The 22,798-nt window shown below is 53.3% G+C and overlaps 2 protein-coding genes across 5 annotated transcripts in view; both read right to left on the bottom strand.

Moving 5' to 3' along the window:
• Positions 1–525: 525 nt before the first annotated feature.
• Positions 526–12,559, bottom strand: LOC137222985 (janus kinase and microtubule-interacting protein 2-like). The gene is made up of 7 exons (XM_067734616.1): positions 12,464–12,559; positions 11,667–11,720; positions 11,071–11,136; positions 5,148–5,216; positions 3,668–3,745; positions 649–852; positions 526–540 (listed from the first exon to the last, which is right to left on the bottom strand). Exons 2-7 carry the CDS (start codon positions 11,697–11,699, stop codon positions 526–528), a joined length of 465 nt encoding a protein of 154 aa, XP_067590717.1. The 5' UTR covers positions 11,700–11,720; positions 12,464–12,559.
• Positions 12,560–15,064: 2,505 nt separating this feature from the next.
• The window catches only part of LOC137223536 (janus kinase and microtubule-interacting protein 1), a 100,876-nt gene continuing 93,142 nt past the window's right edge, over positions 15,065–22,798 (bottom strand). For all 4 annotated transcript variants that reach the window (XM_067735473.1, XM_067735472.1, XM_067735475.1 and 1 more), the window contains 4 exons: positions 21,717–21,845; positions 20,254–20,337; positions 17,130–17,192; positions 15,065–15,240 (listed from right to left, as the gene is read on the bottom strand). In XM_067735473.1, coding sequence (XP_067591574.1) covers positions 15,067–15,240; positions 17,130–17,192; positions 20,254–20,337; positions 21,717–21,845 — 450 coding nt within the window. In that variant the 3' untranslated portion in view covers positions 15,065–15,066. The remainder of the gene's footprint in view (positions 15,241–17,129; positions 17,193–20,253; positions 20,338–21,716; positions 21,846–22,798) is intronic.

The raw sequence follows: 22,798 nt of genomic DNA, 5'->3' as shown, positions 1-22,798 counted from the left end.
AAATGGACATAATCATCCCACCTGCAGGAGTGCCGTGAGGTAAAGGATCTAAAACAGTGCGTGCCCAATGAATGCCAGAGCGACTGCTGCATCCTCATCTTTGTCCCCCTCACGAGTCCCGGGAAGCTGGTCCCCGTGTGCTCGGCAGCACATGACGTTCGCACAGGACCCCAAACACGTTTAGGAATACAGAGGTAACAACTAATACAGCCTACAGGTCCAGTCCTCAAAGTAGCCGTCATCACAAGATCAGCCCCAAAGCAAACCGTCCAGCCCGCGCCTCCTGGTTACAAGAACCTGAGTTTAAACAGAACACAAATGCCGGAGGAAGAGGGGACGCCTTGCTTTGGTTTGTGTTACCATTTAGCTGGGGCGGGGACTGTGTTGTTTAAGTGTGTGATTAGAAACAGTTGGCGGTATAGTGGGCCCGAGAGCCCCGCGTCTCCCCATCACTGAGGATTCACCTGTGGGCTATGAGGGCGTCCCCGGGAAGACCTCCCTGCTTCACGGAAACTTGATTTCCTGCTAGCTCTCCATCGACTGTGCCCGTCAGAGGTGTCAGTGTGCCGACAGGGGACAGGAGGGGTGGAGGAGCGGGGATGGTGGCCAATGGTGGCCAGTGGCGCCCAGCTGGGCCCCTGCCCCTACCTGCTGGGCCTGCTGCAGCAGCTCCATGCGCTCCCGCAAGATCTGGCTGTCAAACTCCCGGCTCTGCCGCAGGATCTGCCTGCGCAGCTTCTCCACGGCGGCCTGCAGGTCCTCCCGCTGGCCCTCGCTCAGCGCCTCGCTGGCCCGCCGCCCCGGCTCCTGCTGCAGTGCATCGTACAGCGTGGCCTCCAGCTCCTGGATTTTCTGAGCGGCCCAAATCACACAGACAGTGGGAGGTCACAGGTGGGTGGACGGGAACCCCTAGGACACTGCAGCCGAGCGAGGCCCAGCTGGGGGATCTTGGGCAGGGAGGGGAGGCATGCAGGGGCCGAGCAGAGCGGCCAGCGGCCTCGGGGGTGGGCATGGGGGCGAGGGAGCCCCTTTCAGCCCTGTGCACACGGTTTTGAGAACACTTCTTAACTCTGTTCAATCAAGACACCGTGCTCTGTACAGGAGGGGACTAGGGCAATAAGAACCGCCCCTTAAGATGTGTGATTCAAAGAGAGGTTTGACTCAACTGGTCTTTATTTTTGTCTTCCAATTTACTGCCCCCAGCTTGGGAACAAATCTCGCCTTTTATCTCGAGTAGCGTGGAAAATGTGTCCCAAATGGCACGCACTTGGCATTCAGCTGCCTAGTTAGAAAAGCAATTTCAACCCCAAGCAAATGGGGACAGTGTCCTCATTGCTCTCTCCTCCCCCTGAAAACCAAGACACCCCTGGTTAGCAGAGCACATGAGAGACTAGTAGCCAGGGGAGGAGATCCTTGTGAAAGCTCAGAGTTTTCATCATGAGAGGAAGTTATTTCTTTTCAGCCTCACGGCGAGACACTTACATACATTTCCCTCATGGGAATATCTAGGGGCAGAAGAGAGAAGTATCTCCTTCTCTGCCATCCTAAATCCCCACCCACGTCCCTTGCTAGGAACAGCTCTTTCTCTTCCAAAGACGCTATAGACCAATCGCCCATTTTAATGGTAATTGCTATGAAGACGCAGGAGGAGGTTTGAAGCAGTGGGTCCACACGGGTGGCCCTCTGTGCCTGTGGCCACCTGCTCCTGCAGCCTCCCCGGCTTCAGCATGGCTGTGCTAACCTCCCCCGCAAGGGAATTCCAGGCCCATCAGACCGATCTTAGCCAGCAGGCAGCAAATTCCCCTGTCCTGACCCTAGTCGTCGCCCCTGGGAAACTAGAAGGTGGGAATCTGTCCGCTGACACAGCCAAGGGATCCACGTGGAGCCGGAGCTTGCCTATGCCTGCTGGCTGCCCCCTCCCCCTGCAGCAGCTGGGCTCCTAGGAGACCCGCATGTGGCCAGCTTCCAGCCAGGACCCCACCATCCAATTCTGGAAGCTCCACTGTGGCCTTGCACCATCTCACTCAGCTCAACGACAAAGGAACACAGGTGTGACTTTGGCACCTGCTGTCCTCCCTTCTGCCCGCGGCCACGGCACTGCCACCCTCTGGGGACTTTTCTTCCCTGACCGTTCAGATCAGCCGAGCGCTGATCACAGCTCCAATCTCGTCATGTGCCTGAAAGCCCACTTGAGGCTTTGGAATATCCTTTGGGTAAGAATGTCATTTCTACCCAGTGGCAGGATCAGCACGCCCAGGGGCCTCCTCTGTGGAACCTGGACTCAGGGTCCCCAAGGGCCTTTCTGCACATGGCACTTAGAGAGCCAAAGGCGGACACCAAGTTTTCCAAAGTGCGTTGGGAAACACCCGTCTTGCAAGATGTCCCTTGAAAGAGGGCCCCAAGAACCACTGAACTTGGACATGGCTTGCTCTGTTCCTCTTGAAGTCTCAGCCCATCCTTTAGGACCCAAGAAGTCCTCAGAGTTTTCCAAACTTACTCTCCGGCAGCCTCTCCCTCCTTTGGGGGCCATGCGTTTCTACGTTATCTCCTGAAATCATATTCCTCAGAACTTTCTGGGGAAGGCCAGGGAAGGACAGAGGTGGTGTATAGTGCAGCGGCAAAGGGCACTTGCAAAAGGACGGAGAATAGACAGAATCAAGGAAAACCCAAAAAAGTGAAAGAGGGAAGAAAAGGATGAGTACGTTTTCATTTCTAAATTGCCCTTAACAGCACGTGCCCAGAAGTAAGAACCGAATGGGGAAATGCCACTTCTTGGTGAGGCTCAAACCGTCCTGACCTTCTCCATCTGCTGCCCCCTGCCCTGGGGATTCAAGCCTCAGAGCCTGGATACAAAGGCTCGAGGGTCGCAGTGAGGTGGACCAGCCTTCAAGTCCAGAATCTCCCACCTGTGCTAAGCCCAGCGTCCTACTCTCTGTCTTCATGGAGACGGGGACTTTTAGTTATTGATTCTGCATTGCTTAGGTACAAACCCACTTTGTAAAATGATTTTAGCTACAAATGACCTGAGCAAAGCCTTGCTCCAGACGCTATATACTCACTGCTTCTTCCTGCAAGAGCGGTGTTGAACTCCAAGTGCGCTCTGCTGTGGAGACATCCTGGAAATGCCCCCTCAAAGCCTTATGAACCTGAGCATGGTCCCACCTCATGTTCATCACCAGTAAGTCCAGAACCAGTTCTGTGACCCAGGCGCAATGCTGCACAGGACCTCACAACAAGTAATTCTTGTTCTGATCGTCACCCACCCTCCACTCATGGCTTTACCTTTGTTCCTCTGTGACTGTCTCTTTTTGCTATTTACGGGAAAACTTACTCTGGGCTTTAAGCATAAATAAATATTAATAAGAAATATTAATAAGCAGAAAGTTTCTTTTCCTTCATCTCCAATGATTACTAGAACTGAATAAGTATGCCCAAAGAAACCACCAAGCTAACTAAATGCTTTTGAAAAATCATGACTGATTTGGAAAAAGTGACAATTTATCTGTATGGTCATTCGGGTTGAAACCAGTCGAAATGTGGAGATGGCATCGGTATCGCGCCACGCGGCATTTCAAGGACCCCAAATGTGCCGTCAGCCCCAAAAGGAAGAGCAGCCTGTAACGCTGAGTCTAAAGAATCAGAACATGCAACCCACTTCCAGTCCTACCAGGTAAGCCTGGTCGAGGGCTTGCTTCCGGTAGTCTAGCTCCTCCTCCAGGTAGCCCTTCTGCCTGCTGAATAGGTCCTGAAAAAGAGCAGGTGCCCAAGGTCAAGGTCAGTGTGAGAACCCATCACCGGGCAGCTCTTCAGAGCCAACCTTCTCACATTTGATGGACAGTGACGGTCCCACCGAGTTGGGGACCTGCCAGGTGCTTGGGTGAGAAGGGATGTCAGGTCTGCCCTGCTTGCTCCTGCGTGAATCCCCAGCAGGAGCCTCGCTGGCCCAGGAGCCTTGATCAAGCCTGTCCCAACTCCTCCCAGCTTCCTTCCTCTCAGGTGTCTGACCTGGTTCCCACGCCCCGGGCTACAGGAATCCTTCTCGATTCCTCCTGTCACATCCCGGTGGACCCTGGATGCGGCTGGTTCTCAGATGTGGCTCTTCCTCCCCACACCAGTGGCATCACCCACCTCCTGATTACTCTCACTGCTGCACGCATCCTCCCCACTCTCTGGTCACTCAGTCCCTGAAAGCGTGATCTCTCCGAAACCCAAATCTCTTTTTTATTACTGATCGGAGGGTTTCAGGTTTAGAGCTCAGCAGTTGCAGCCACTTGATTTTATAGAGGAGGAAACAGAGGGCCAGAGAGGACCAGTGCCTTGCCCTAGATGCCACAGTTCACTGGTGACAGAGGTGGGACTAGACACCCAGGCCTGGTGATTCAGCCCAGGGCTCTTCCCAACCAACACGCTGCTTCCAGGCCTTAGGCTCTTCCTTGGTCCTTCCCCTCTCATTTCTACTTAGAAAACTCGATTTGGTCTTTGAAGGCTCAAGAACCCTCTCTTCTGGGAAGTCTTCTCTGACATCCCCAGGCTGGGGAAGATGGATCCCGCTGTACACTCACGGCACCTGGTGAAGAGCTGGCATCACTGTTTATCAGGTACCGCGTGTGCCAAGCACACCGTGAAAACGGGCCATGTGTCCAGTATCTCTCATCCCTATGGCCCAGCGAGGCGGAGATAGGAAACCCCATTAGCAATGAGGAAGCAAAGTCCAGTGTGTCTCTCCCAAACTCATGGCCAAGAAGGGGCAAGTGAAGCCTGGAGCTCCACCTTGGTGTGCCTGAGCCCCTGGTCCATGTGCCCCCCTACCACCAAAGTGCCTCCCCTAATGTTCCCACACGACGCTGCCGCTGCCAGCTCCCGCGCATACACCCCCAAGGGCTTGCAGGCTAGACAAGGCAGGGACCCCGCTATTCATTACTGAACCCCTAATCCTGACATAGTGTCCAGGATAGCAGAGGCTCCAAAAATATGTATCAAGTGAATAACTGAGTGAACGGATGATACTTACACAGAACAGCCACGAGAGCAAAAGCAAAATTTAGCAATGCATTGCAAATCAATACGAAACACACGCCAAGCCTTCCTGGGAAGCGAATTCTCTGAGCTGTCAACCCCCCTTCCTCCTAGGGGGTTGCATCTCTTACCTTCTCTTTCTCCAAGTCTAGCATCTTCTGGGTCAGGGCCGCCTCCGTTCCCTCTATTTGCTTCAGCCACTGGAAAACAGCAGGGACAGAGCGCGCAGCTAGTGAGAACAAGAGCTCCCTGGGGGCCGTCCTCCAAGAGGAGGCTCCTGGCCCGGAGAGGGTCCCCATCATGTCCCAAGGTGGTCCTCGAAATGGAATTTCCAAGTCCATCCCGATGTTTCAGCTTCGACAGATGTTAGCACAGGGATCGTGGGTACACACACGTGCGTACGTGCATGCAGGTAGGTGTGGGGTGTGAGCCCAGGCAAGCCTGTAAGTGGGGGAGGTTGTGGGTGTGCGTGGTGGATACATGTGGAAGGCTGCGAGTGTGTGCCCTGTGATCCCCGCAGCCAGGCGGGCGAGCCTCCCTGGGTTCTACCCTGCCGAGCGCTGTGCTGGCGGCTTCACGCCTGGGACCTCGTCCGGCCCCCTCATGACCACCCCATGGAGAAGGCAGCATCTCCCCATTTAGCAGGTGAAGACATGGCAGCTGAGTTAAGTCACTTGTCCAAGGTCACACAGGTGAGAAGTGGGGATTTCGAACCCAGCCTGCGGGACTGCACCCCTGCAGCCACTGGGGCGTGTCTGAGCAGCTGGGGGCACCACGGGGTGCAGGCGTGAAAGGGGGTCTGGCCGTGCAGGGTGTGAGGGCCTGAGAGCATGGGCGGGGGCACCTGCCATGGGCTGGTGATGGGGGTCCGTCTGCCTGTTCTCAGGTCTGGGAGGGGGTGAGCAGGAGGCGAGCCGCTGTTCCTCAGGTGTAGGCACCTGAAAGGTGCCTCTTTCGAGGAGCCCACCTGAGACACGGTGGGAGGTCCACACACCTGGCTAATGCCCTGTGGGGACGTTTTAGGTTTTAGGGGTGTCAGTTTGACAACATGTATAAATGTGTATATTCAACCTCCTCGCTGCTAAAGCCATCGGACGACCTCCCTGCCGTGGGCCTGCCTGCTGCCCAGCTGTGGACGCGCCCCTTCCCGACGGCCCAGACGCTTCCTCCTCCTCCTCTGGCTGCGGCTGCCCGTCCTGGACTCTTGGCGCCCTTTTCAAAGGCCCCACCCTTGCCCATCCCCTCTCCTCAGCACTCCCCTGGGGGTTCCACCCTCCCCTATGCTCTCTCCCTCTCTGAAACGTCCCCCTCCAGCCCAGATCTGCCCCCCACACCCCGATGCCTCAAGCTCCCTGAGAAAGGGCTTCCCTCGAACGGGAAGAGCCCCAGCTCACCTTGACTGGGGAACTGGGAGCAGCCACGGCTCCTCCCCCTTCACTTCCCAAACGTTGGTTCTACCCCCTCCCGTTTCAAAACCCCACCCACCACACTCCACAACCACCACCCAGCGCAGGCCCCCTCTCAGCCCTCAGGCTCACGTCGGACCCCAAATCCCCTTCTGCCTACCAGCCAGCGTGTTCTCTCCAAACACTTAGCATCTCTCATGGACCTTCCCTGCTCCCACTGAAAGCCTCCCCAAGGAGATCCCATCGCTCCTGACAATGGCTGGGGGACCAGCCATGCCTTCCCTCACCTCAGGGCCTTTGCACATGCTGCTCTCTCTGCCTGGAACATCACCACCTCTCCCATCCCCAGCTTCAGCCCCAGGCCTTTTTACCTACTCAGCCTCTGGACCTGAGTTAGCTGTCGCCTCCTCCAGGAAGCCTGCCCGGCTTCCTGAGTCTGTGGGGCCTGGTGCCCTCCATGGATCCCCTGTCACAGCACTCACCTGACAGATTGCTGTTTCCCTTTTCCCACGACATGGGATGTGTTCTGTTAAATTTCCTTACCCTGCACAGGGCCTGGCGTGAGGCAAGCACCTAATAGACGTTTGCTTAGGGAAGGAGGATGCAGGGGTCTGGAGGTCTGTGGGGTGTGTTCTGGCTCCATAGTGGGAACGAACACGCCTAGATAAAGCTCCGCCCACAGAGCCTCCCCGCTAAAGTCCATGTTAGCATGGCCCCCAAGAGCAGCCCCAGAGCCAGCCGCAGAAGCAGGCACCCAATGCAGCATTGCTTTAGACGGTGCTGAGCCGGTGTGCAATGTCTTAGAAACAGGTAAGCATATTTTTGACAAGGAATGAAAAATATTTCGTTTTTTACTATCCTAATGCAAGCAGTCATAAAATGAATAAAATAAAATGGAAAAAAAATTCCAGTTTTGAATCACTACAAGCTGCTCTTAGGTTTTGTAGAACAAAATGTCCAGTTTTTTCTCATTGTTAAAAAACAAAGATTTGACAGGCCTATTATGCACATAAAGAAAAAACTTGACAGGTCCTCTTCAGCCACTGGGAGAGTAAAGTGAGAACAGAAAATGCTGGCCCTGGGCCTCCTGGGCGTGTGAGGGCATGGATTTCTTATCGGAGTCCGGCCAGATGTCTATGGGGCCTCGCTCTGGGGTGAGAACCTGGGGAGTGGAGACAGGGTGCCTGCCTGCCCCCAAACCCTCAGGGAGAAGTGAGTCAGCCCACAGGGCACGGGAAGAGGACTCTCGTGGGAGGTGTGGCTGGTGCACCTCCGCCCCAACCGGCACTTTGCCCACAGGTGCAGGACCCTGATCTCAGAGCTGGGGAATGGGGAACCTCTTCCCTCTAACCCTCAACCCTCCCTTCAGAGAAGGGTCCTAAGGCCTTGACGCTGGGCCAACTATTAGAAAGCTTGCCTGTGGCCTAAGCTGCCTCTTCTCATCTGTTGTTACCAGTGAGAGCGTGGATTTTTGAAAACTTCCATCTTTCTGATTGATCTTGAACTCGAGGGAGCAGAGGCATGACTTGTGATCACTTGTAAGTCCCCCTGACGCCCCATGTTCTCTGCTCAGCATGTGTGCTGTGTGTTTGGGTTGAGGCAGCAAGGCGACGTCCCCAATCTTGGACTCCGCTAACCAGAGGCGGGTCTGGAGGGCGCTGAGATGGGCCGGCATGTGTTTCTCTGAACCTTCCAGACAGAGCAGGGCTTCCCCAGGTGGTGATGGGAGGAGGGCAAGCGCCCAGGGCAAGATGCCATTTGCAGCAAGAATGCCAAGGGACATGCGAACTAGTTTGAGTCGCACTTCGTGACTCAAAGGAGTCTTGAAAGGAGCCTTGTGCTCCTAAGTAGAAAATGGAAGTGGACCTCAGTACCGCCAGTCAGATACCAGTACTGAATCGCAATTTTTTAAATGAGGTATAACTTGGTTGAGGGGGGTTGACTGAGGACGTCGCAGGGGCCTCTGAGCCCCACTGCGAGATTTTCTTCGCACCCATCAGCCCCGGGGTGACCAACTCGCCCCCGTTTGCCTGGAACTGTCCCCGTTTCGGCACTGAAAGTCCCATGCATCCTGGGGAAACCGGACAGTCGGACACCCTGGCTGTCCTGTAGGTGCTCCCAGGGGAGTCCCGTTGACCCACTTTTCTTCCGGGGGTGCACTCAGCACTGAGTTCTCTCCACGGGGGAGACACAGCGCCTCCCGAACACTGGGCCTTCCATCACAGACATGCGGCAGAGCTAGTGTCCCTGAGGATATGAGGCAACACCAGTCTAAGTCCAGTCCCCACAGACTGTCCCAAATGGGGAACTGGGCCCCTCTCACCTGGTCCAGAGTCGGGCCTCTAAAGGCCAGCGCCGGGCACTGCCTCTCCTGCCACCACCCTTGTGGGATTTCGGGAGGAGCTGGCAGGCCAGGGCAGCAGAGCGTAGCGCCAGCCAGCCAGCTTGGCAGGGCTCTGTGGTCATTGGCAGACAGGCAGCAGCCGGCAGGGGCTGGTACAGGTGGGCACGGGGTGGGCGACAGGGTGAAAGCAGACAGCAGCCGCATGCCAGGCAGGCCCCGTGTCCTCTGTGTCCAGGGACCCGTGCTGCTAACCTTGCACAGTTGTGGAGAAGAAGAGGAGCCCTGAAAGCCTGAGCTGGGGCCAAGGCCGTGGGTCTGGAACCTGGTGTGGGGAGGAGAGTGTCGGGAAGGGCCCGGGGCGGGAGAACTCGGTAACTGGCAGAGGGCTGGGGATTCCCGACAGTCTGCCCCCCTCCAGGAGTCTCTGGGGGCAGGAGAGAGGGAGAGCCCCCTCCCCAGGACCACTGCCCCAGCCCCACCCCGAGTCCCTGGCAGTCGCTGCTCTTTGCTCACTGACCACAACCATCGCTCAAACACCTCTCAGTCCCCAGCCTTGCCCCAGGTGCTCGGCAGCGAGGCTCGGTCCCGTTTAGAAGTGCCGTGTCCTGGAGTCCTGACACTAGCTCTGCAAGGCTCGCGGCTCAGAGGGAGGAAGGCGCTGGCCTGCAGCAGCCCCTGCAGTTGGCGGGTTGCGGGGGGCTAAGAGCCAGCCCAGGAGGGGCCTCTGGGGGATAAGGAAGGAGGCCTGGGTCTGGCATCGCCACGTCCTCCGGGCGCGCTGGGCGCTGGGCGCTGGGAGGCTTGTTCTCAGTGAACGTTGGCGTGAACGAGGAATAAACTGGAAGTGTCTGCTGGGCTCTCTGCGTGACCCCCTGGAGGCTACGCTGTCGCATTTGGCTCTCCTGGTGAGAGGGATGTTTACTAATGCACACTTACCATCACCTGTATCTGAGGGGCCACCAGCCAGCCAGGTATGAGTCATCCTCATCTCCCGACCCACCTGAGGACACAGACTCAGCCAGGTGACAGTAGCAGTGATGTGGGCATCGCCACTTAACCACCTGTGTGACCTCAGCAAGGGTCTGCCATAAGTCTGTTACCAACGTCTAGTGCCCTGTACTCGGGGAAGGATGGACAGGTGCTCAGGGAAGAAAACTATATTTTAAATGCCCTTCCAAAGATTCTGGAAGGAATCCTGATTAAGATCATGAAGACTTCATCAAGATATAAGTAGCACTTTAAAGTTAAACTCATGTGCTTTCAAAGAAAAAGATCTATAGACCAGACTACATTAACAAGTTGGATATGCCTAAAACACCCTAAATTAATGGAAAAGGCAAACCAGGATATATTTTTAATAAATACGGCAGTAAGTTATTATATTTAGTATGTAAAGCACATAGATAAGTCAGTAAGAAAAACCATAGTTATGACCAAATACGTATTAAGTAAGTGAATAGATGAATGCATGATTGAATTAATGTATGAATGAATAAGTAACAAAGAAGGGCAATGGAATGTAATTACGATTCACAAGAAAGAAGAAAATGGATAATACACAAAAATCCATTATCACTAGCACTCAAATAAATGAAAATTAAAATAATGACATCATATAATTTCTGCCTATCCTATCAGCAGAGTTCTTAGTGGTGATATATGCCTTGTTGAACAAGAAACCGGCAGCGGTAACACTCAGGTAGAGGGGAATTGGTACCACTTTTCTGGAAAACGTTTGACAGCATGAAAGCTCTTAAAAACTCTCTTACCCATCAGCCCAGTGATTCCACTTCTAGACTCTATCCTGTAGAAGTGTTTTAATATGTAGATAGAAACTTATGGGTAAAGACGCTCATCGCTGCATGATGGTAAATAGAAAAAAGAGCAGAAACGCCCTCAATATCTTAACAGCGAAAGAATCAGCACCGAGCGTGTGGCTATAGGTGGAATGATGCAGGGCCGTTCATTCTCATGGTGGAAGCTTATGAAGCAGGATTAAAAACTCAAGTATGATCCTGACCAAGTTTTTTAAAAGGGCGTGGGAAAAAACTGGAAGGAAATAGCCCAACTGTCGCAGATGGTTTCCTTGAAGGGGGTTTTGATTTCCTTTCACGGTCTCTAAGTTTTCTACCGTAAGTATGAGTGACGTTAATCAGAAAACAAAAAAGCATGCACGTGCGCATGCAGACACAGACAGACCAGAACCATGCTTCCAGAACAAAGCGAGACGCCAATGTACAGTTTCTTGTATGGTGCCGGGAAGCTCAGACACGGTGTATGGACAGAAATGCCGCTGGGCTCTACCTTTTCACACAGGGCAAGCACAGTTCCAGCCTGGATTATTGCAACCTGTTCTTCATTTCTCAAATTCTAAAACACAAAAATGGGCAAGGGCATTTTACACTGATCTCACATCACGTGCAGACAGTCAGCCCTACACAACGCTGACAGCGGCCTCCCCAGGGTCAGCCCCACTCACTGACGGGACCAGATGTGACATATCTGAGGACTGGCCCTCGGGGTGGGAATGTCTCATGTAGTGGCACTGAGCCTTTTAGAAATAGGGCCTCGCTCAAGCTGATCTTTTGAGAAGGCAGAAGTCTCACTTTCTGATTTCAGAAACCTCGACTGATTCCACTTTCTTCCTGGACATTCATTTTTAGGCTTTCTCCCCCCTTATCACTCACGGGCTATCAGGACGATCTAACTTCAGAACCCCACTTCTGATGGATGTGGACCCAGCCACCCACGCAGGAATGTGGCCATACAAAAGCCTTACATTGTACTTAGTAGATCTCTTAAATTAGGAAGAAATTAAAACGAAACGAAACAAAAGCCACACAGAGTACACCCGAATCAAAACAAGAACACGAAACCGGAAACCGATCGCTCATAGTTACCCCATTATCGCCAAGGATATCTAATTTCTTCATAAGTTCAGAAATATTCACATCCTGGAAAAGATGTCCAACGTTCATTTTGTGTGAGCTACAAAGACCATGCACACCAATCTAGGGCCTCAGCCCTCAGTCCTCGATAAGACACCTCTCCCTTTCTCGTCTCTTAGAGCCTAAGGCCGGGCAGAGAGTTACTCTTAGCAGTTCCTTCAGGGAGGGAGGGAGGACTGGTAACTGCTGCGTATTGGCTGAGTTTTACGCCAGCACAAACACCGCTTTCTAGAAAGGCTCACGGAATCCTGTGGGTCAGAAGGACCCCTCTGTGCCCGCGGGCCTAGCGGGACTCCAGGGTCACGGCAAACACTGAGCTGCTAGAACGACCACAGCTACTGTCTCTAGAATACTCAGCACACTCTGGGCACTGCACTGAGCCCTTCATGTTCACTATCTAATTTAACTGTCACACCCACTTCACGGTGTGGGTGTTGCCACTCAGCTCTCCTAGATGAAGAGACTGAGGGTCAGAGAGGTTACAGGCCAGAGCTGGGAAGTAGCCAAGCTGTTACCTTCAAGGCTGCATCCCAAGGCTCTGCTCTTTTAACATGAGTACAGGTAGAGTAACCTTTGGTGACCCACTGGAATAATGAACTCTGACTTTCAAAATATAGTGGAGGGACGGGGGTATCTTGTTAAAATCATTTCTACCCCTGGCACCGGCACACGATCCCCTTTCCAGCTGAGCCTAGCGTTTGAGCAGGCTGTGGCCGTAGTAGAGCGGGGGCACCCCCCAGGCACGCTACCTTAACTCCTTCCTGGTGACAGAACAGCTGGAGGGCGCTGCTGTTGTTCTCGGGGAAGGTGCTGATTTGGAGGTTAAATGCTGGCGACCTCCGCTCTCTCTCCTGGGGAAAAGATTTGGTTTAAAAACAGAACTTTATTGGATTATTTACCACTTGCCATTTTCCCACGTTACTCAGCAAAAACCAACGAATTCCAGTTGGCAAAGGTGTTACTAGAAAGCACGCATTCAGGCTACAGTCTTGATGGAGACTGTGTCCTGTCTGCACCACAGTGGATCTCCTGTGGACACGGGGTTACTTCTTAATCTAATCAGCTGGGAAGAAGTGGTTAGCAGAGTGTCCTGAGTTAACCTGCTGATGGAAGCTCAGGAAGTCACACTATCATCATGAAATACTCGGGAAGAACAAGCGCGTGAAATTTCAACAGAAATCATCGTTATCTCATTTCATCCTCACACAACCCCATGAGGCAGCCATGACTGCCTCCGTTTTGTGGACAAAGAGAAGGAGGCTGGGGAGGCAGAGACCCCCGAGGTCCCACATGAGTGAGTGGCAGGGCCAGGACCCTGACCCTGGCTTCACATCTTTTTCAATATAATCTGCTGACTTTGTTCACAATTTGTTTTTGAACCGCACTAACACTGCAATGATCATTCTACCTCTGCCTTAGATTAATAGTCAAATCTCAACTACTCAGGAGGGAGAGCAAGCATTTTCCCAGAAGCAGTACATTAATCATGTGTAAAGTGACAAGTTTTTAAAAAGGACAGGAGAAGCCCAATTACTTACAGAAATAAAATACAGCAGCAGAATAGTACTCTGGTCTCAAATGTGTTTTCTACACAGAGCTGCCTTTAAACCCTGAGCAATGGACAGGTCAGCCAGCAGAGAAGATCTTTTCCAAATGATACCTTGAAATCAAACTGCTTTTATTTTCTCAAAATTATGGTAAGTAAGCTTGCCTTGGACCATGCCTGCAGAACCTAGCTACAGAACCAATGGGCTTCTTTACCCATTCAACTAAGAAATGTAGCCAAGATGAGCACCAGATGGCAGGTCTTAAGCAGATGCTCTAAAGGAGAGAGGAAGGGTGGGGCCATTAATTCAATTAATTTCCACCAAGCCCCAATCTGCCTAACCTGGTTTGAATCGGTTTAGATAGAAAACCTTATTAGACAAGAACACCACAATTCACAATGGTTCCGTGCTACAGATGCCTTTCCTACCTGTAATGCTTACTTAAATGGGGTCTCCACAGAAAAGGTGACAAAAGAAAGCTCATGTTTTATATGAACAAAAGGCAAAAGACTGGTTTCCAATGGCTCCAAAGGATGGTGGAGACACTCAAAGAAAGTTCTAGTAAAGCGACCGATGCTTATGGAATTCTCATGAGAAAGACACAAAGAGACGTGAAAGGTTTTCTAACAGTGGCAGTAGTATTAACCATGACCTTTCCTAACTTCTACTTCTGCTGCATGAATGAAGGAAGGACTCAGTTCAGGTTCAAGCAAGAGCTGAGTTGCACGGCAACACTTGGTTCTGAGATATTCAGGCCACGGTCCATGTCAGCACAACAAAGAACAAGATGGGAAGTTCCAGTGCAAGCAGAATTTTAACTGAGGCCGGGAGGAGAAAACAAAATCAGAGAAACACCAACATTGCCAAGGAGCTCGCTTTTACTGAGGGTTCTGGACATGCAAAGGCTTCAGCGGAGGGACAGCAGAGCCGTGTCACCACAGATGCTTAGAGAAAACCAGTCACAAACTCAGGTGATGTCTCACAGGTTGATGATTTTTAAATGGAAACAAACAAAAAAGGAGTATGAAGTGGTAGCAGGGCAATACAGTAACACACCCGAGGCAAAGTTCCAGTAGGAAGCAATAGTCCCATCAATACCCCTCACACTGGGTCCAACTCCGTGTATGTGGGAAGTCACTGAAGATTTGGGACAAGATTTCTACCTGTGAACAACATCCAATCTCCCTTCACGCTAAAGAGTCATTCTGAGTTGCCGTTTGAGTTACAAACAACAATTGTGTTAGTCCAATACTGCTTGCCATGTCTGTATTCACTGCATCAAGGAGTTGGAACGTTACAAGCTTTCTCAACCGCCTATGCAAATACTTTCTTTTACCCTGTTTACTTACCTTGTGTTTACCTTGGCAAATAGAAAATGGGCCAAACTAGCAGTAAACACATTATAGAGTCAGCTGCGGGCCAGGTCAGACCCCGCTCTCTCAAAAGGTGAGATTCATGCATGCAAGGTCACTTAAAAAGGTGTGTTATTAATTGCAACAGTGCTTCTGTCCGGGTTTGCAGAATGCATACCAGGTGACTATGCATGCAAGAAGGAAGTAGTTATGGAAATGAAACACAAATAAAAAAGGCAAAATATTGCAAAAACAAATTATTTTATTAAGTGCAAAAACAAGCCGTAGGCAATAAATATATTAGCTCTGGTACATGTCCAAAGACTTCGGTGAGCATTCTCTCCAGAACATATTAAGGCAGTGAAATTATTCTGAACATACAGATTTAAAAAAAAAAGAAAAGAAAGCAAGTGTCACACGTCCCCTTACACATGCTTGAAAACATCTGGGACTTTACATGAATTTCAGTTTGGGCTCAAAGAGAATGTCTGCTCCGTTTGAGAGTTTACAACAGATAGAGTCTCTTACTTCGAGCTCTAGCACTCTGAACTCTAACAGCTCATTCTGATCCTTCGCGTCTTGCATTTCGTTCTTCAGCTGGTTCTCTTCCATTTCCAGCCTGTAAATCTGGAGCAGAAATACCTGTGGGTTAACGGGTGGGAGAACCACTCTCTCTCACCAGGGGCCATGAGAATGTGTCCCTCGATCACAGACCCCCTCGGTGTTGGCCTGAGGACACAGGGGCTGTCATCAGGGGGCGGGTGGGAAGGGGAGGCTTTCAGCGAGTGGGTGAAGAAGGCCTTTTCTGCTCCGGGAGCTGGGGATGGCACAGACGGAGGCCGCGCCTGCTGCGCCCCTGCGGCCCCGAGCCTGGCCCAGCACGGGGGCCAGATGTTTGCTGAATACACGAATGGTGGGGAAACTGAGGCATGAGGCGATTAAGTCCCGTCCCCAAGGTCAGTCGTGGGGGAAGCAACAGTGATCCCCGAGCTTGTCTGAGTTCCTTCCGACCCGGCCCCCCAGTCAGCCCACCCAGAGTCCGGCAGGAAGGCACCCTGTACTCCCCAGAGTGCTCCTATGGGGAGCCCGAATGGTAGCAGATCTCCCCAAAGCACAGTCTGGGAGGGGGATGGCCTGGGTCCCAACCCCCCTGGGAGACCCTGGGCCAGCTACGTAGCTGTCGGTACCTTAGAGGCAAACAGCAGCCCCCCCACTAGGCTGCCTGCGGTGAGACTAAGACAATGCATGGAAACGAGGGCCCCGGTGGGTCACGGTCACCTTTACTCCTCCTGTCTCCCGGGGGTGGCACCGCCCCACCCCCGGGAGACATTTGGAAACACCGTGAGAGCTTTCCGTGTCCCCCAATATAGCGAGCAGGACCAAGGACACAAAATCTCTCCCTACGCACGGGGCCGCCTCGCAGGACAATGACCAGTCCTGTGCCAATGCCCCAGGTGCTGTGGAGAGGCATGGGACAATGGATGGCCACACAGCGGCCCCGTGCAGAGCTGGGACAGGGCCGCGGCCCCCCACCCAAGGGGGCAAGGCTGGGCTCCTACAGTTGGGGCATTCTAGGACGCTTAGAGGCTACGGCCTAACCCAGGTCCAATTCCACTAGTACGGGAGGTGCAGAACAAGCAAATCTATCGGGACAGAAAGTAGGTTGCCAGGGACTGCAGGGTGAGAGATGGGGAGAGACTACAAATGAGCACGAGGGAGCTTTACGGGAGGCTAAAAAAGTTCTAAAAATTGCATGGTGGCGGGACTTCCCTGGCGGTCCAGTGGTTAAGACTCCACACTTCCACTACAGGGGGCACGGGTTTGATCCCTGGTTGGGGAACTAAGATCCTGCATGCCGTGCAGCACAGCCAAAAAATTTTTTAAAAGATAAAAATGGCATTGTGGGGATGGTTGCATGACTCAGTAAATTTACTTAAAAAAAAAAGCACTAATGGTTCACAAATAAGAAAAAAATAAAGCTAAAGTCTTGTCCCGAAGCTATAGATCTACTCGCCAAGCTGACTCCTTGAGAGAGCTCTGGCAAGTTCCTTGACCAGAAAGTTCCATGACCAGAGAGGGAAGGCCAGGCTCAGCTCTGCCAGCGCCACGGCCTCCGGTCCATGAATTGGACTATGACCGCCGAGGGCCTGCTTGCCAACCAGTGCCTCAGGCCCATGCACGGGGAGCAGGCGGGGGAGGAGGTCTGGAACCCAGGGCAATGGCAGAGGTGGCCTGGAAGCCCAGCATCAGAAGAATGGGCAGCCCCAGTCATGCCTGCAGCGTGCTCTAACCCAGTTCTGTGGACCCCGCCCCAGAGGACAGAACCAGGACCCGAGGCCGGGGGCCCCCGGGAGGGGCGCGGGTCCGACCCCTGCGGCCAGAGCAGGCCTCTGAAGCCCATGGGGCTCCGTGACCCCCTGCGGAGGCGTCAGGGTGTCTGCGGCGCATACCACGACCCCCTGCGGAGGCGTCAGGGTGACCCCCTGCGGAGGCGTCAGGGTGTCTGCGGCACATACCTTTTCCAGCAGGTCTTGGTTTGTCCTGATGAGCAGCTGCTTCTCTTCCACCCATTTGGAATCCTAAGGAAAAGTACTAAATATGTTCACACTCATTGAAGCAAACAGACAGCTAAATAACAAATAAAGGGGCAGTGGGAAAGGTCACTTCGTATGAAACTTTCTATGAAAACGTCAGAGAAAAGGACAGCAGTTAGAACGATCGCATCATCCCTCAAAACCTGAAAAAGAGAACCAGCGGGTCTGTGGCGCATCCCTCCTCCACCTCTCACGTTCCTTAAAGCACAGGGAGCGCATCTGTATCACTGACAGAAAAGCACCTGTACGGCGACTGAGCTGGCCCCAACAGACCCTCCCCTGGCTTGTTCTCTGCGGCCCGCAGCCCAGCGCCCAGGCCGCACCTCAAGGGTCTGCCCACACTCAACACACCTGGAGTCATTACAGTAACACATTTCTGCTCATCCTAGACCCTCTGCCCGTGACGCCCTAACCAAGTCTCTTTGCCTGGACAAGTCTTGTCCAGGAACGTTCCAGGAGCACGAGGCGCTAAGTCTGCCTTTACACCAGCATCCTGAGTGCCTAGCATGGTGCTTGGCACACAGCTGGTGCTCAATAAACGCCAGGGGATGGATGAAGGAGTACACGAGGGAACTTTCTTCCTCCCTTCCTTCTACCCAACATTATCACCCTGCGCCATCCCTGGGTTGACACACGTGTAGGTCCCACGAGGCTGAGTCCCTGTGAGGACAGAGCCAGTTCCATTCATCTTTTTTCCTGTGGGAGGTTGTTGGCAACGTCCCTTCCATCTCTGTGCCCCTTTGCAACGTGACTCTGCAGCTCCTTCCATGGAGAGATGTATCTCTTCCTGCAACCTCGAGGCTGGGCGTGCCTGCAGCGTGCTTTGGTGACTGGGATATTAGTGAATATGACACAGGCAGAGGCGTGGCATATACTTGTGCTTTGGGGCCTGCCTTTTCTTCCTGCCCCCAGACCACCAGGTAAAGGAGCCAGGGTAGCTTCCTTAAGGATGAGAGACCATAAGAATCTGGCCAACAGCTGGCACCAATGCAAAGACAGGACAGAGAGACCACTGGGGCCATCTATCCCCAATCGATCTACCAACAATGAAGCCTCTAGAATGACCCCAGGTGAGACCAGCAGCAGAACCACCAGCTGAGCCCAACCCAAACTGCTGACCCATAAAACTGTAGCCAAATAAAATTTTTGTTATTGTAAACAACTAAGTTTGGGGGTGATTTGTTAGGCGGCGATAGCTAACTGATACATTATCCCACACACCAAGCTCAGAGCCTGGTGCAGGGCAAGGGCTCTGGTAAGTGCTCACCAAATGAATGGCCATGTGCTCTGTCCCAAACTGGCCTCTTCATTTAGTAGGAACTGAGGGCAGAGCGGGCCCACAAACAGGGCCTAGCACCCTCAGGTAGGAGGTTAACTTATTCGTAGACTGTGGTCGGGTAAGTAACAATCTGTGAGCTCAGCCTGGAAGAGGGAAGCTGAGGTCAACAGCCGGTTAGGACAGGAGTCTGAAAACAGCTTGATCTCTCACCTGGACTCCGCCCAGCTGCTGCTGAGTCTCCCCTTCCCCTATGTGTTAAGTACTATTATTAGCCCCATTTTAAAGATGAGGAACCTGAGGCACAAGAGACCACGTAACTTGCCCAAGGCTGTGCAACAGGTCAGTGGTGGGGCTGGAATGTGGTGGGTTTGCTGCAGCGTGTGCCCTGCACTGCACTCCTGCCTCCACAGAGGATTCTGGACCATGGTTACGTGACCAGCTCCCAAGGGCTGGCTGCTACCCTGTGCCCAGTCAGTCCTGCATAAATGCTGCCACAGTGAACTGCTCTGTGCAGGCTTGAGTTCCGGTTACTAGCCAGCTGCCTCCATTTGAATGTCAGTCACAACCTGAGCCCTCATCCCACTGACTGGACACCAGACTTAGTTCTAAGCCATTTGCTCCGTAGCTCTTCCTGAGCCCCCGTTAACCCTCCTGGAGCCTCTTACAACCCCTTCCCTTACACCCACCTCCCCACTCCCTGTGTCCCACCGTAGGGCCTCTAGTAGCCCATGCCAGACCTCCTCATGTTACCTCCTGCCCTGGGGTTGGGGCAGTGGTGCCACCACACACTCCACCTGCCCACACACTCCCTGGCACCCTCACAAGAGGCAGGAAGTGTGCCTGTTTAGGCTGAGGCACTGAACAGCCTCTCCTGGCCCCTGTTGAGGAGGATGTGCTAGGGATAGGCCAGTACAAGATGGCGCTGCCTCCAGTGCTGGATCCCTGAGTGACCACATGGAGCGGAGACCCTCTGCCTGCAGGAGGACATGCAGCATGTCCTTACCACAAGGACAGAAACCTTGTGGTAAGCCACTGAGAAGTCCCGGTTATCTCCTTCCACAGAGAGTTCTGACGTGGAGAGCATGGCCCACCCGTACTGACCCCTGGGTTCATGTTGCTTTTAGATGCTAACCTCTGAGAGGCTGGACCTCCACCCAGAGCCCCTCAGGGTCCCCCCACCCCAGGGGATGGGTCTGGGCCCAGGTTTTGCCTCTCGACTGTGTCCTGCTGTCAACATATGCAATGAATTCAAATTCAGAGAACTCATGCCTAACCAAATTCAGAGAAAGCGCAAACGGAGGTGACTTTAATCTGAGAAGCTCGGGGCCCAGGTCTTTATGTGGCAGTCACCGCATGGAATCCCGAGGCCGCCTCTGCCTGCCATCACTCAGAGCTAGCTGCAGGTACCAGTTCTTTTCCACAACTGAATCCTCATAGGCAATGCCAGCTTTTCTTCCAGATTCAAGTCAGAAAAGATTTTGGTAACCACTTTACTTTTGGAATTGTCTCCTATTCTTGTGCATTTGACAAACAAACAAAGAAAAAGCCAAGTCAGGATCTCATAACGTGTCTGATTTTTAAAAGCTCGGTAAAGAGGCACGTGAGCTGGGATATTCTCGCCTGGTCTCGGCTAGTGTTTTTTTCTCTTGTCTCCGCAGTGAACGATGCAGATCCACAGAATAGTCCCCTTGGCACCAAGGCCCCAGGGCCACCACCGAGGGAACAGAAATGTAAACAGCCACAGAACACATGACCGTTTCTGCTCACCTGTCCCTTCTCAACCAGTAACTTCTCCAGATCTTCGATTTTGGCCTGACACCTCAGCAGATCAGCTTGGAGCTGTTCCCGAGTCTGAAATGAAAAAGACCAGGAAGTGAGCATGTCACCCTGGATGGTGACAGGAGAGTGGAAAGGACCAGGCTGCAGGATCCAGTCCTAAGAAACGGGTCCTTTTTTAGGAGCACACGTGCAAACTGGCCTGCTTGGTTCCTCTGTCACCTACAGGTGTGACGTGTGTAAGAACTGCAAGGTCTTGAGAGGCTGTCAGTGCTACCGCCTCAGTTTAGAAATAAGTCTGCAGACTGGAGAAGGGGCCAGATTCTTCACTCACGTCAGGTCCCAGCCCAGCTGACCAAGTGCAGTGGCTGCATCATGAATGCCAGCAACACTTTCATGATTGCTTAGCCCGTCTCGTGGGCCTTTGCCACCTAGAACAAGGGCTGAATTCCAAAATACCCCAAGGACCAGGCAGCTACTATAAAGAACGAAGCCAACTGGGTGTGGGGTAATAGGGAGGGGTGGGGACTGTGGCAAACCAGAGGCACACGTCCCATCTCGGGGGAGTGCCACCCAGTGGATGCGGCCAAATGGGACTATGTGGAACGGGAAGCCCCGTTCTGCCAGGTGTTCTGAGTCCTCGAGAGAAGCCAGGAATTGGGATTTTTATGTGAAATCTCCTGACTTTTAAATGCTGCAAGTAGACGAAATTTTTAATGAAAACCACGATTCAGCCCAAACCACTTCCAGCAGTATACCTCCTCCAATCTATCGGTTACAGGTGGAACGCTACTGTAGCACTAGAAGCTTCCTTCCCCCAGCCTCACTCGCCACCTCCCATCTCACGGGGCTGTTGTGGGAATGAAACGGGGACACGCTGGGGTGAAATGTTGGCCCCAGCGGGTGTGCTCCCTGGGAGTCCCCCTCGCCTTCAGAAGGAAGGGCCAGCAGACCCTGGTCTGTGTGACTCCTGAAGGTGGGGTGATGGCCAGTGAGTGGATATTACTACAAGGCAGAGCTCAGTCCAGCACGAGGGCTGGCGTGGTCCAGACCTGCGTGTCCAGCAGAGCGCCGTGTGGGCTGGGACACCCCGACCGTCTCTGCCTGGGCTCCTTACGGACAGGCTTGAGGGCTCCTCAGCCAGGAGAGAGGGGAGTCTGTTTAACAGTGAGCCTGATTTCATCACTGAGTCTTAAATTCTGAAACCATTCTTGCCAATGGACGGCGCACACGACACGTGTGCGACGGCAGCGTTTCTTCTGCGAGTTTCACTGTCACACTGAGGATGGGCAGATAGTCCCCGTCCGGTTTGCTAAACACTGGAATGTTGCCACGGCGGAAGCTGTTAGGCGTCCCCATCCTCGCTCAGCACCCCTATGGAATCCCGATGCCGGAAAGGGCACGAGCCACCCGGCCTCTGCCCAGACGCTCGCCGCCCCGCCCGCCGCACCTACCCGGGCCTCTCGCTCGGCGTCCAGCGTCCCCCCCACCTGCTCCTGAAGGAGGGCGTAGGCTCGCTGCAGGGCCTGGTACTCCCTGGTCAGCTGGCAGAACCTCAGGTCAGCCTCTTCTCGGGTTGTAGTCTTAACGTCATGGAAAAGAAAAGCACAAGGAAGTGAGTGACTTGACGTGAACTGCGATGCCAGGGTCAAGTCAGGCAAAGCGCATGTCCAGATCTCACGACTGCTGCCAACAGTTACACAATGACCCGGTCACTGCCAGGACCTAACTGGAACTCTGGAGTGAAGGGCTCGGGGACAAGATGCCTTCTCTGCCGTCAGTGCCCTTCCCAGGAGCTCCCTGAACCCCGGGAATCACTCAGTCACGTGCAGGCGAGCAAGGGTGAGCCCGCCCCGACTGCACGACTGCACGGTGAGCATCTACGTTGTAAAGGGCGCCCCTCCCACCCAGCACGAGGAGCCCTCCTCATTCTGGGAGTTTCTCCTCAGGAAACAACCACTCAAAGAGCATCGCCGCAGTTGTGAGAAACTAGAATCCGTGTAACACCTCTCATCGGGGCCTGTTAGGTTAGAGGCACGTGCAGATCCATGAGGATCTGCTCGTGACAGAGGGTGATGTGCAACACAGTGTTTGGTGTCAAAAGATGCCTGTTACACATTCTTGGTGAAAAGAGCAAATCAAAAAGCATGTGTCTGACGTGATCACGTTTCATGGGGTTTCCTGAGTGAACCCCACCAGGTGGGGGAGGTGGGGGAAAGTGAAGCTACTCTTCCCTCCCTTGTGGCTCCAGCTCACCAGAGCCACGGTCACGGACGCGGGCGTGCACAGATGGAGAGTCAGGAAAGCGTGAGGGCGCTGAGCCACGATGAGAGGCTCCAGGTGGCTTTCACTCTGCTCTCTACCCTTCTCAGTGCTGCTTGGATCCTCTCCTACAATGATATGCCATCTTCATATACATGGGTGGTGTGTGCGTCTGTGTGCGTGTGCATGCATGTGCGTGTGTGAGCACAGGGGGACGAGGAACAGCCCGCCACTCAGCAGTTTCAATGACAAAGGGTAAGCAACAACGCAGTGG

Source organism: Pseudorca crassidens, chromosome 4, assembly GCF_039906515.1.
Source record: "Pseudorca crassidens isolate mPseCra1 chromosome 4, mPseCra1.hap1, whole genome shotgun sequence".
Taxonomy (NCBI): domain Eukaryota; kingdom Metazoa; phylum Chordata; class Mammalia; order Artiodactyla; family Delphinidae; genus Pseudorca; species Pseudorca crassidens.
Note: the sequence above shows the minus strand (reverse complement) of the source record. Positions and strands in the feature narration are given on the sequence as shown.

What these genes read in the sequence shown, in the direction of transcription:
- LOC137222985 (XM_067734616.1), bottom strand. Translation starts at nt 11,699, where the DNA reads ATGAAGAAATTAGATATCCTTGGCGATAATGGG. An exon ending in ATATCCTTGGCGATAATGGG is followed by an intron (nt 11,137 to 11,666) that starts GTAACTATGAGC and finishes TTTGTGTTTTAG; the next exon opens with AATTTGAGAAATGAAGAACA. An exon ending in TGCTTGCCCTGTGTGAAAAG is followed by an intron (nt 5,217 to 11,070) that starts GTAGAGCCCAGC and finishes GCTGTTTTCCAG; the next exon opens with TGGCTGAAGCAAATAGAGGG.